The sequence below is a fragment of the Peromyscus maniculatus genome, chromosome 1 (assembly GCF_049852395.1).
Source record: "Peromyscus maniculatus bairdii isolate BWxNUB_F1_BW_parent chromosome 1, HU_Pman_BW_mat_3.1, whole genome shotgun sequence".
Taxonomy (NCBI): domain Eukaryota; kingdom Metazoa; phylum Chordata; class Mammalia; order Rodentia; family Cricetidae; genus Peromyscus; species Peromyscus maniculatus.
The window spans coordinates 154,029,131-154,041,934 of NC_134852.1; the positions used below are offsets into that span (position 1 = coordinate 154,029,131).

The 12,804-nt window shown below is 51.0% G+C and overlaps 1 protein-coding gene across 4 annotated transcripts in view; it reads right to left on the minus strand.

The window, feature by feature from the left end:
• Positions 1–12,804, minus strand: part of Cars1 (cysteinyl-tRNA synthetase 1) — a 53,022-nt gene that overhangs the window by 861 nt on the left and 39,357 nt on the right. For all 4 annotated transcript variants that reach the window (XM_006977311.3, XM_006977312.3, XM_076555774.1 and 1 more), the window contains 12 exons: positions 11,983–12,095; positions 11,259–11,387; positions 10,733–10,862; positions 10,546–10,649; positions 10,110–10,207; positions 9,624–9,813; positions 9,054–9,122; positions 6,320–6,401; positions 3,130–3,210; positions 2,025–2,092; positions 1,220–1,279; positions 699–782 (listed from right to left, as the gene is read on the minus strand). In XM_006977311.3, the coding sequence (XP_006977373.1) occupies positions 699–782; positions 1,220–1,279; positions 2,025–2,092; positions 3,130–3,210; positions 6,320–6,401; positions 9,054–9,122; positions 9,624–9,813; positions 10,110–10,207; positions 10,546–10,649; positions 10,733–10,862; positions 11,259–11,387; positions 11,983–12,095 (1,208 nt within the window). The remainder of the gene's footprint in view (positions 1–698; positions 783–1,219; positions 1,280–2,024; positions 2,093–3,129; positions 3,211–6,319; positions 6,402–9,053; positions 9,123–9,623; positions 9,814–10,109; positions 10,208–10,545; positions 10,650–10,732; positions 10,863–11,258; positions 11,388–11,982; positions 12,096–12,804) is intronic.

Here is a 12,804-nt window from a genome sequence, read left to right on the forward strand (position 1 = left end):
GAAAGAAAGAAAGAAAGAAAGAAAGAAAGAAAGAAAGAAAGAAAGAAAGAAAGAAAGAAAAAGAAAGAGAAAGCTAGGGGTTAGCTTCAAGAGATCCTCCTTGAAGATCCTCCTGCCTCCATCATCAAAGTGCTGGGATCATTAAGTATGTGTCACTACACCTCTGTGTGGCTGTCTGGTCACCACCCTCAGTCCAGTGTGCCCATCTGGCAGTGGGATTCTAGCAGATGAGACTAGAGAAAGTGACAGAAGTCTGGAGCACTCTTCTTAGGGTGAGGAGCAAAGTCTCATTAGGGTCTATAACTTCTCAGCTGAGAGGTGGTCAGGGAGTTACGTAGAGATGAATCCAAGAGCCTTCAGGGAGACACCTAAGGGACACCAAGACACCTCCAGGGAGGAAGCAGGATTATAAATTTGCACTTTGGACAGTTGGGAGGGTCCCCATAGAACCTGCAGATTTCTTTTCTGTCACCTTAAACTGGACCTGGGGCCATACTCTAGTGCCAGGGGCCAGAGCTCCCCATATCACCGGCAGGGACAGCCTAGCTTAGCCTTTGCCCTGACAGGAGCGGCACGTTCCCAGCTGCCCCGACAGCCTTCTCCAAACAGGAGACCCACTGGCCCAAGGCTAAAAGTCCCAGGACTCCAGCTTGGAGGACATAGGCTACCAAAGCCTGAAGAGTGAGGGGTTGTCTTACATTTTCATCAAACTTGGAATACTTGTTGGTTTCTGACAGGAACATCTCACTGGGTGGAGTCTTCATCTTGGCCAGCTTTGCTGCCTGGAACACACAATACACATACACACACACAAACATACGTGTCACAGTCCTGCCACCACCGTGCTGCCCACTCTACTGCCTCCACCACATGGCTTCCAAGCTCTTAAACCCAACATAAGTCCAGCAGAGAGACTGGGAGGGAGCCACAAGCAGGGAGCAGAAAGACCACCTAAGCATCCGAGGCCTGAGGGGCCACAGCAGTCCTCAGATGACAGGACCATGGAGCTGCTGGCCCTGGGGACCCACCTAGGGCAACGTTCCTTTGCTGATGCCAGGACACCACCTGAGGGGTGGAGGCAGAGGCCAGCTCCCTCTGGGAGGCTCCTCAGGGTGCCTGGTCCGAGCCCAAAGAAGGCACAGAGAACTGAACAGCAGGGGTAAAAGTGTGATTTTGCCCAGGAGACCCTACACCCCCAACAAACAAGCGAAATAATTACTTCTTGCTCCTGTTTTCTCCTGGCCGCCTCCTCTTTCTTCCTCCTCTTCTCTTCTTCAGCCTAGGGAAGCAGCACACACCTGAGACATGCTCTTGAGCCCACCCTGCTGTCCTACCAGGCCCTACCCGGGGTGCTTCTCCCTGACCCTGTGTATCAGCCCTCAGTCACCCAACTATCAACTCTGCCCCTTTCTCAAAGGTCCCTGCGAGAGCTGCCCTGAGCCTGCTCTCTAAGCTGGTGCACACCCAACATGGTGCCTGTGACTGGCCCACGGAGCATAATGACCCCAAGGTGCCCACTCACTGCATCCAGAGTTAGGACAGTGAGTCTTTTTTTTTTTTTTAAGTGTCTTGCTGTATAGCTCAGGTTAGTCTGCAACTCATGGTAACCCCCCTGGCTCAGCTCCTGGGTACTGAGGTTATACATGTGTATCACTACACTTACTATGACAACATGTTTCTGTTCTTTCTCCCATTTGACACCCAAATCCTTACATGCAGGGGCCATGTCCATCACTGAGAGTGGGGACAGGGAGAGGGACACTTGGAGGACAGGCAGACAGAATGAGCACGGCACATGACAGCACCCAGGACACTTGGCACCAGGTGAGAGCCTTGAACTCAAGATATTTGCTTGCCTCTAACTCCTTAGTGCTGGGATTAAAGGGGTGTGTCACCATGCACCCAAGGATCAGAATTTTAACCAAAGCACAAACATCCATTCTTAAAGCAACATACAAATCAAACAGCATGACAGTGTTTTCATTTTCAGCAAACTCAAGCTCCATCACTTTGACTTTACTAACCCTTTTCTTCTCTTCCTTCTCTTTCAGTAAGGTGTCTCTGTCTACCAGCTTCACCACTGTTGGCAGTCCTGAAAGCAGACAGTCAGTGAGACAGAGACTGTGACCTGCCTGCCTGCCAGGCTCGACCCCTGAGCCTGTTAGCCAAGGCCCCAACACCACTCCTGCACGGGGATCTGGGACTCTGCCTTCTGGCTCACACAGGCAAAAATCAATGGCAGGTGAAGAAAACTGGTAAAAAGCAAACAAAGCAGGGCTGGGTTGCAGACCAGGGTAGAATGCCTGCCTAGCGCTGTTCGTGGCCGAGGGATTCCATACCAGTGTTGCAAAAACACAAAACCACAGCAAAATGGGAAAGCCTTGCCTGTCTGGACTCATCAAATTCAACCCATCATTTTAGCAGGTGTTGTGGCTCACACCTGCAATTAATTCCAGCACTTGGGAGACTGAGGCAAGAGAACTGTCACAAAATCGAGCCTAGCCTGGGTTACATAGTAAGATGCTGTCTCAGAAAAACAATATTAAGAACAGTGCACTTTCTGTCTTCTTCTTCCTTCTTATCAAGAAAAAAGATCCTTTGGTATGCTGAGCAAACCCTTGGAAGGAAAGGAGCTGAGTGCTCAAGTCAGCCACAGCTGTCAGTCACCTTCAGACGAGCACAGGTGGCCTGGACAAGTGCTGTTTGTCCTGTATGACTCTTTGAATATTAAAAAGGTGGAATTAAAAAAAAATTTCTGTGTAGCAAAAGGCTCCACAAAGTCAGAAAGCACACAGTGAGACTGGGGTATGTGCAGCTTGTCTCCATACAAGTGTGAGGGAAGGCCGCAGGTAGAAAACCAGCAATGGTTGCCCAGGTCCCTTGTGGAAATGAACACATCACCATAAAGAGCAATGAGCTACGCGTCTTGGATGAGATGGGGTGAAGGGTAGGGCACATCTGAGAAGACACCTACTTTGCTTGGGCTTCTTCAACCACACATCAAAGTACCAGTGCCCTTGGGCCCCTAGACTACTGCTGTGCCACCCCGCCTCCCAGCATCCTTCTCACCACCTACCTATACCCAACTACTTGCCCTGTCCATAGGGAGCGGCTCAGGGAATCACCCACCTTCATGGTCTTCAAACCGCACCCCGAGCTCAGGCAGGATGTCATCCCGGAGAGCATCACTGAGCTGCAGAACCTCAAGGACTGTAGGCAAGAAAGAGCAGCTCCCTTAGACCACAGAAGGCCTAGGCCCCCCAAACCCGTGCTTCCTCCAGTGCTGGCAAGTGGGTACTGGCTGCCAGATTTGGAGAGAAGATAGGAAAGCCAGGAGGCTACCCATGCCACCACCACCACGTAAGTCCAGGGTAGAGCACAGACCCACAGCCTCCCTCCTGGTGAACCCACAGGGTCCAATGAAGACAATCAGCTGTTCTAGCACTGCAGCCTAGTGCTGGGAGCCTGTCTTAAAACACTCTGTGGACTGCTCCCAGAGACGCAGAGACTGCCTTGAGCCCGGTATGGCCAAACTTTTGTCCCACAATGACAAGGCTCCATAACATTCGAAGCCCTGGTCATCACCAGCCTGACTCAGCACTGAGGCCATGTTCCCTCATGCATGTGTGCTGGCCAATGCTACATCTATTCAAGGTCTCTGCTCTGAGTCATCCCGATGTCCTGAAGGGCTCTTCCTTCCCCTGACACTGCCACCTCAGCAGTTTTGTGCATGTGTCTAAGGGCTAAGCGCTCTTTAGGTGTTTGAGAAGACCCAGCTCCCCACAGCTCTAAATGCCCTGCCAAATCAGTAGTTGGAGTGAAGGGTATTCATGGTTTAGGCTGGGTCTGGAGACTGGGGTGGCCCTCCAATTGCTGCCTGTCTCACGTAGAGATGTTAGTCAGGTCTGATCACCAGGTACAGATACGGAGGGGCCACAGACAGGGAAAGGGACCCACACACAACCTCAGGGATGACACTGGATCTGGTTCAGCAGGGAGTTTGATGAGCCTGGTCAGACCTGGCTCAGTCACCACAAGATGTATCTGCCTCAAGGCTGAGCCAGAACACACAGGAAAGACTGAGAGCCAAAGAGGAGGAGACAGAGAAGCTGAACAGACAGAGGAGGTGAGAATGAAAGGACTGTGGATGTGGCCACTGAAGGCGTAAACATTCCTAACCTGAGTCAGTTTCTCTGCTGGTGCTAGGACTTTCATTGACCAGATACATTACCTGTGGCAGGTAAAAGGACAGACACTGGAAGGCCACTCAAGGAAGGGACTGGGCTTTTTTTTTTTTAAGGCCAGCACCATGGTCCACAGCAGACATAACACAGATTCCCTAACTGCTCAGGCTGAGATTCCAATTCCCCTTGCACTTATGAACCAAGAGTCCTAAAGGTCTCTTATCATCCTAGATGGTCTTCTGGCCACAACAGACCTGCTTTTCCCTGAAGAAAATGCACCCAAGAGGGTCAGGTAAGTCCCTCTATGGCCACAAACTCACAGCAAGGCAGGGTACGTGAAATAAGACTGCATGGTCAATCAGGCTGCACGTCCTGTTTACAGGGTCTCCTTAAGAGGCAAACTCTGCTTAGAAGTGTGAACATCTGCAGTGTGTGGGCTCCCTTCCAAGTTGGCCTTAGCTAGCATCACCACCACCAAAATATGTAAGTAAATTAAAAAAAAAAAAAAATGACAGAGAGGCTTGGAAGCAACAGCTTAGTGGATAGAAAGTACTTGCTACACAAACATGGAGACCCATATTCGAATCCCAGCACCCATGGAAAGAGCCAGGCATGATGCTGTGAGCTTACAATCCCAGCACAGGAGAGATGGAAACAGGTCCCTGGTGCTTGCTGGCCAGTCAGCCATCTGAATCAGTAACTCCAGATCCCAGTGACAGAATCTGTCTCATAAGGTGGAAGGCTCCTGAGGAACAACACTTAAACTTGACCTCTGGCCTCCATACACACGTGTGGAAAGGCCTAAGTGGAAATATGTGGAAAGGCACATACATATTCTTTAAGTGGAAGAGGAGGAGAGAGAGAGGTAGAACCAGAGAGAAAGGCAGAGCTAGAGATCAATCCAGAAAGTAGGAGGCAGGAACCCAGAACCTGTGCTGATGCTCAGGAGCATGGCACAGCCTGGCCCTCATGGAGAAGCTGGCATGTCCGTAGTACTTGCCATCAGAAACCCAGGCGCCCCACCTTCCTACTCCCATGGGCAAGCCTAGAAAAACTGAAATCCATTTCCAGTGAGTGCCTGGCATGCTGTCCTTAGCAGCAAGCACCAGTCACAATTACTATTGAGTAAGAAGCAAAAAGAAAGTGAGATCTATGGACAGGAGCCAGCCATCCACTGAGCCTTGAGAGAGAACAAAACAGATGCCAGCTGTGGCATGGAGAGACCTCAAAGATGCCATGCTCCATGAAAGGCCAGAATGGGGCAGTCTGCAGCAGCAGCAGCAGCAGCAGCAGCAGCAGCAGCAGCAGCAGCGGCAGTACTGTTGTGCCAGTGAGGGGTGCACGCTGGAGGTATGGGAGGTGGAAATGCACAAGAGAGCACTGCACTGAATGCTGGGAGCTGATCTGAAGATGACTTTTGTTACACACCATCCACCTCAATAAATTATATGCCTGCCTGAGCCTAGTCTCTACTGGGAGAAGCCTGGTACTGTCACCTACATGACTCAGAGGACACAGCCCAGGCTGCTGGGGTCCCCAGTGCATGGAGGTTTAGGTTTGGAACTGCCTGCTGAGTCTGGAACCAGGATGGAAGCCTACTAGAAGAGGAGAGGTTCTTCCGAGTTGGAGGTCACCCTTGCCATAGCCAGTAATATTCCTGCTGAGAAGCAAGCCACTTCGTAATTAGTGTGGTGCCTAGGTACCTACTGGGGATACCTGTGCCAGCAGCAGGTGATTTCCCAGAACCACCTGGCACAAATGATGGTGTGGGTCTTGGTACCCTGAGTAATCCTCTGTCTCTCAAATCATACACCTCCTAACTTTGGAGGATGAAAGGATGGGTGTGCATAGGCAGCCTGGCACCTCCATGCCCCAGGTAGGGCAGAGATAGGACTCTAGCGCTGTGCACAAGGCCCTCTATCCTGCCTCTGTTCAGAACAAGGGCTATGCAGACACCTGGCCCTCAGGACTAAAGAAAGGTTCTCCCCGAGATGTTCTAAGTCAAAGGTAACTCTGACCTAGTACAATGGTCCAGCCTGGCTTGGAGGTATACACATACAGAACATGGGCAGCTGTCACAGGGAACCCGGCAGAGGGTGAGCGGCAAGGGTGAGGTACCCAGCATGGGGCCTCACCTTTTTTCTCACGGGCAATCTTCCGCACGCCTTCTCTGAATTCCGACAACACCTGCAGGTAGGGCATGACGGTGGACTCGAGCTGTGGAAAGAATGAGTTTGAGTCACCAGAGCCATTGCTGTATTTGTAAATGAACACCTAACAGTCCAGTGGATATGCCATATGTCACATGCTGCTGTATCCAGTGTCCTGAAGCCCACAAGTCCTTGTCATGCCAGGTGCTGGAGTGGAGCTAGACCCTCTCCCCAGCTTTCTTGGACAGCTTAAAGAAGCTAGCCACCATACTGCCAACCTCAGCTCCCAGTACCTAATAAAGGTAGTGTGGGCCAGGGAGCAAAAAACACCTTTGGGCTTCTAGCTGGATATACTCAGTAGACACTACTCTGTCCCTTGCTGACACAATGTGTTTTCCTCAGGACAGACACAGTTGTCAGAAACCTGTCCTTACCATCTCCAATGGGCCATTGGGATGCACTGACCATAAGTGGTCACATGTGAGCCTGCTGAGGACTAGTCATCTTATTAACTTAGACGCACACTAATAGCTGTACAAAGGGTCACTACCTACAGCGACACTGAGGATAAAGCCAGGGGACCCAGGGCCACACTGGGCAAGACCCAAACAGGAGTCTGAATCTAGAGCCATCTTACAGTGTTATTTCTTTATCTCCAGGACCAAAAAGGTCTGGGACTTCTGAGAAGGGTCTCAGATTACACAACAGCCCAAGAACCAAGATAATGAAGTATAGAAACATTGGCTGGAAGGCAAGAGAGAACTAAACTCTGAGCTAACTAGGCCTGGCCTTCTACCAGACAGACTGAGGGAAACTGTCTAATTACAGCAGAGGCTCTGGACTTCTGGAGTAGAATTAGACCGTATCTCCAACCCCCTTGACCAGCTTAAATAGCCCAGTCACCGTACTACCAACTTAGCTCCCAGTACCCAAAGAAGCCTCTTGGTAGAGGGCAGGGTCTGTTTCCAAGCTAGTATCCATCCTACTGCCTGGCTTCTACCTGGGCACAAGAGGTTTAGGCCCAGGTCTGCCTCTCTGACTCACACAGCATTTTTAAACTTATCTTCACCATGGGAGCTGTGCAGTAGACGATGCTTGGCCTCACAGGATTACTACATTCATTAGTGGCTGCTATTTCCTATAAGCCAACATCAAGGGGCTAATGAGAACATCTGGGGATACATAATGTGATATATCTTAAGATGCCTCCCCAAGACCACAGAACTGTTGAAGACTAAAAACTACTTTTAATTTCAAAGGCAGAACGGCTTCCACTAGGAGTTATATCTTGTTTTTTTGTTTTCAAAGAAAATAGTGGGGCTGGAAAGATGGTTCAACACTTGGTGGCCTTGCAGAGGATCCAGTTCCTGGCACCTGTATCGGGTAACTCCCAATCACCTGTAACTCCAGCTCCAGGGACTCTGATGCCCTCTTCTGAGGGCACCTGTATTCACATGCACATACCACCCCCATTCACACAATTAAAAATAAAATGTTAAAAAAGAAAGCTGGCAGAAGAGGACAGAGGAGCCTTGTATGAATTTCTAAAAAGCCCTAGCAGAGATTCCTATCTGGCAAAGTCTAGAAGCCACCACACCAACAGCTCACTCAGACTCAGAGACCTCTTCCTTCACGGGAGCGGGGCTCTCGGTTGACAGCCCTGTGTGGAGGAGGGGCCCCTTGTGCTGCCGTCAGTAGGAAGCAGCTCTGAGACAGCTTTGTCTTTCCATTTGTACTGAGCTACTGTTTGCATCAGCACAGCAGATACTCCATCTAAATACTGATATACACTGTCTTAATTTTGTAATTAATGAGCACTCTCTGCTGGAGGAGGGTGGAGGGGATCATAAATGAGCTGTCCTCACGTTGCAAAGGACCATTACTGACACATGGGTCCATCAGCCTACTAGACCTGCAAATGCTGAAGCCAGTTGTGGGCATGGGTCTGTTCTAACAGGGCTTCCTCGCATGCTTAGACTGGCACCTGGATGCTTTATGGGACCACGCTTTCCATTTTCTTGGCACTGGCTGCAGGAACAGGGGCTTGGGCTATGTGGTGGGCTCTGGACTGGTGTGAGAACTGGAACTAGCCTGGCATGGGGTTCTGCCCAGTTCTGAGGGGCAGTGGAATAGTGGGAATTCCCCCAGGATAGCACTGTGGCATGTGATCACATGACCTTTCTTTAAGAATGTGCCCAGTGATTATAGCACCCACACTCCATATTCTCAGGTTGAAATACTTGGAGGAAAAACAATCATGTATGTGAACTGAACATGTACCATCATTCCCCAGACCACACCATGTAACCATCTGCACAGCATTTCTACCACAGGATTATAAACAACCTAGAGGTAACTAAAATTTATAAAGGAGGACTGAGGTGACAGCTGTTGGTAAAGTGCTACTGGGCAAGCATGAGGACCTGAGTTCGATCCCAGCACCTACATGAAAAAGCCAGGGTGATAGGACATGCTTGTGATCCCAGTGCTGGGGTGCACACAGGTGAATCCCTGGAGCTTGATGGCTAGCCAGCCTAGCCTAAGAGTCTCAAGTCAATGAGAGACTCTGGCTCAAAAAACAAGGCAGGTGGCTTCTGAGGTTGACCTCTGACCATCTACACACACGCACGCACGCACGCACGCACGCACGCACGAAGACATGCATACAGAGGGTGGCAGCAGCTGGCCACCTAGGACCCTTTTGGTGCACTCTACTTACATTCAGGTTGGTTCCAGGCCCACCAACTGGGAAACCAAGGGGGCTCTCCTCCTCTATGGCTCCAAAGATCTGAGGGAAGAAACAGACAGGACTCAACTATGAGTAGGACGAACAAGATGAATAAGAGGTGAGGTGTCACCTATGGCCAGTAGCTCAAGAACTGTCCTGACATCTCTGGGGACAGGTAGCCAAGTGGGTCCCCATGAATGGCTGGAGAGAAGCAGGAAAGAGCAGCATCAAGCCCTATGGCCCTATCCCAAGGTGTCTGCATCCATCCATGGTGCACCCTGACTCAGAGTTGCAGCTAAAAGCCACCAGAGGATGACAAGGACAGAAGGGTGAGGTAGGGAAAGTCCCACTGGCCTGGTGCCAGAAATGCTGTGCACAAGATAAGGTCCAAGTCAAGGTCTTGTCACTGGCTTTTGCTTAGCAGGGACCAACAGCTGTGACTACAGATGGCTCTGAGGCTTTAATCACAATTCAGGGAGGCTCCAGCCCAGGATGCTGTCATGCAGCACGAGGCAGCTTCCAGCATCGCTCAGAAGCTAAATTTCCTGTTGCTGGGCTCACCTTCAGCATGTGAGTGAGGTACATGGCAATGTTCTCCAGCAGCGCCCGATTGGGCCTCCTCCTTTCAGCCTTCCTGGCTGCCATGTAGAGGTTGCAATGACTGACCAAAGCCCGCATCTCTTCCATGACAGTGCGGGTGTCGATGTTATCACACAGGGCTTCATGAACTGCTGTCTTCTTGTCAGAGAAGCTGAGCGAGGAAGGGAATGGAAGCAACAGTCAGGCCCGGTGCTCCACCACAGAAGTTCTCCAGAGTCCAACAATCAGAGCCACTGCCAACAGCAGGTACTGCACTTCTGACATGTGACAGGGCCTGGCCACGTCATCAGCACAGGACAAGCCATGGTAGAGAGACCCTCAGAAGGCCCAGAACACGCACGCACGCACGCACGCACGCACGCACGCACGCACGCACACCACACCACACCACACCACACCACACATTCTCTCTCTCTCTCTGGCCCCAAGGAAAAGGCTCCACCTTACTTCTTATTGAGCTCCATTTCTTCAGCTTCCCACTTTTCAAACTGGCCAGTGATGTCTACAGGGGCTCGAAGGATGTCTTTCACGTTTAAGAAAAACTCCTGAAGTTATGGAAGTCAGGTTAATGGCATTTGGACAACCTTCTACCTATAGAGACTTGACGTCCTACTGACTGATATCACTTGAGGGGAGATCTGTCAGCACAATGCACACAGGTCCAAAAGACACAGAACACTTCTCCCTTGGGACAGAAACGTGACAACTCCCAGGGCAGGAAGCCTGAGTCAGGATGAAATGTCCTACATGTGGACATGGCCTTCACTTTGCAGCTATCAGTTTCAGGAAGTGGCACCAAGTGGCATCACTGTGCCCTGGCTTATATCAGAAGACCCACACCACCTACAATGTCCTCCACCTCCAGCAAGAACTGGGCACTCACGTTCATGAACTTTTCATACTGAAGCGCAGACTCCATAGTGTTGCTGGAATAGTCCAGTGTGTCTTTCCAAGAGTGCATGAGGAATGCCAGCCGCAGCTGCCGAGCTGGGGAGCAGACACACAGCTACTGTTACTCCTGAACAGCTGCTGGTACCCATGTCATGAGCTTCTGCAGGAGCTCTGCTTACCTGAGTGCTTCTTTAAGGCGTCTTTAATGGTGATGAAGTTTTTCAGTGACTTGGACATCTTGCAGCCAGCTATCGTCAGGTGGCCCGTGTGCAAAAAGTATCTGACCCAGCAGTCATTCTCAAAGTAAGCCTGAGTACAAAGAGACAGGAGGGAGGCTTGGCTGCTGCGGTGAGGCCTCACCTGCCAGGAGGTTCTGGACACTCAATACACGGTGTCTTGCTGTGTGCCCCATGGATGAGATAGATGCCACCTCTCCTAAGTGGGGCACCTGGGGCTTGAAGGGAATGCCCTGATGACCTGCCAGCAGGATACAACTGGTTTGAACCTAAGCCTGTCTGTTACTGAAGGTCAAGCTGTTACCACTGGGATTGAGACAAAATGATTAGGATACAACTCTCCCTCAGCTCCCAAGATGGATGTCAAGTTCATCAGAAGGCTCTTCCTTAGGGTGCTGCTGATATCTCTCCCCAACAGAGCAGGAAGGACATTATGTCCCTTTCTAGCAAGGCAACTGTCTTTACCTACCTCTGACTGCGCCAGCTCATTGTCATGGTGGGGGAAGCGGAGGTCAAACCCCCCACCATGAATGTCCATTGAGGCTCCCAGGAGCGTGCCTGCCATAGCGGAGCACTCTATGTGCCATCCTGGACGACCCTAGAGAGAAGAGACACAGAGGGCCCTGCTGACCACTCCAAACCTGCCCAGGCCTTTATTACTCAAGGAAACGACCTTTAAGCCTCTGAACCTCACTGCAATGGCCTCAAATCTTCACAGGACAGACTAAAGGAAAATCTGTTTATACAGTTCAAAGTCAGTCTCTGTGGCTGCGGCTTAGCTAAAGCCTGGGAATTATTTCTAATCCCCAAGCACTCAACAAGTGGCAAATAGCCACACACACAAGACTTGCCACAAGGCTGTCACACAGTCATCTAGACCTCCAGTGCCAACAACATCAACTTACAGGCACAGACACCCAGAGCAGAAGCCTGAGGCAGCCAATTGCCTTGCACCCACTAAGAGATCAGGACACCGACCTGAGAAGAGAAGCTGTTAACTTCGAGGCCCAGCATCCGTGGGCCTACAGCTCTTCACTGCTCCAGAACCAGGTCTGGTCCCAGAAGCACTGTCCATCCTTTCCCAGCATCCACCCCACCACCAGAGCTGCCTATTAGAGGACTAAGGGAGCTATGTTAGCAGCCTGTGACACTACTCTTCTCACGGTCCCTGCTCCCAACAGTGGCTCACTCACCTTTCCCCAGGGGCAAGGCCAGGACGGCTCTCCTGGCTTGGAGGCCTTCCACAGGGCGAAGTCATTGGGAGAGTGTTTTTCACTGAGGCGGTCAGTGGAGATGCTCAAGTCACCTGTGAATGTGAATGGTTAAGAGAAGAGGGCAGGCATCATTTACAGATGCCTACAGGAGTGTCAGCACCTTACCTCAAGGCCACTCTGTGTGTCTATGGCCAACCTTTCTCTTAACCAGTTAACTTGTGACAGACATGGGTACCAATCGCTGCCTATCAGCTCTTATGTCTGATTCTGAGCTGGGGTCTCAGCCACTGTTGCAGTTCTAGAGACACATCTGCCTCTTCAGCTCTGAACTCCAAGTCTGTAGGAGAGGTCATTGCACTCTGGGCCGAAGCTAAATGGGTGTGTGGCTCACTGGGGCACCCAGGGTCAGTAGCACACATAGCTGCCAGTATGCTGGTTTCCAGAAGTGCAAAGGTGTGGCTGAGCTGCACCACTCTGTGGAAGCTGAGATCAGTGGTACACTCCCTCCCGGATTCACAAAGCACCAGGTGAATGGCTGAGGTGTAGCCTCAATCATGAGAGCAGGGTGCCTGCTGGGTACATTTCCTGCCAGATCCTCTGAGACCCCACGGGGTGGTGGAGGGAACCACTGGCTAGAGGCACCTGAATAGCAGCACACAAGTATAAGGTGGCCGGAGACCCAAGAGAACGGCACTGTCACCAAGTACATGAAGGACCTGCAGATAGAACTGCTGTGGAGATGGGGACTTGGTCCCCAACACTGATGATCAAGCCTATGTTAGATGACTGGATAGAGTGAAC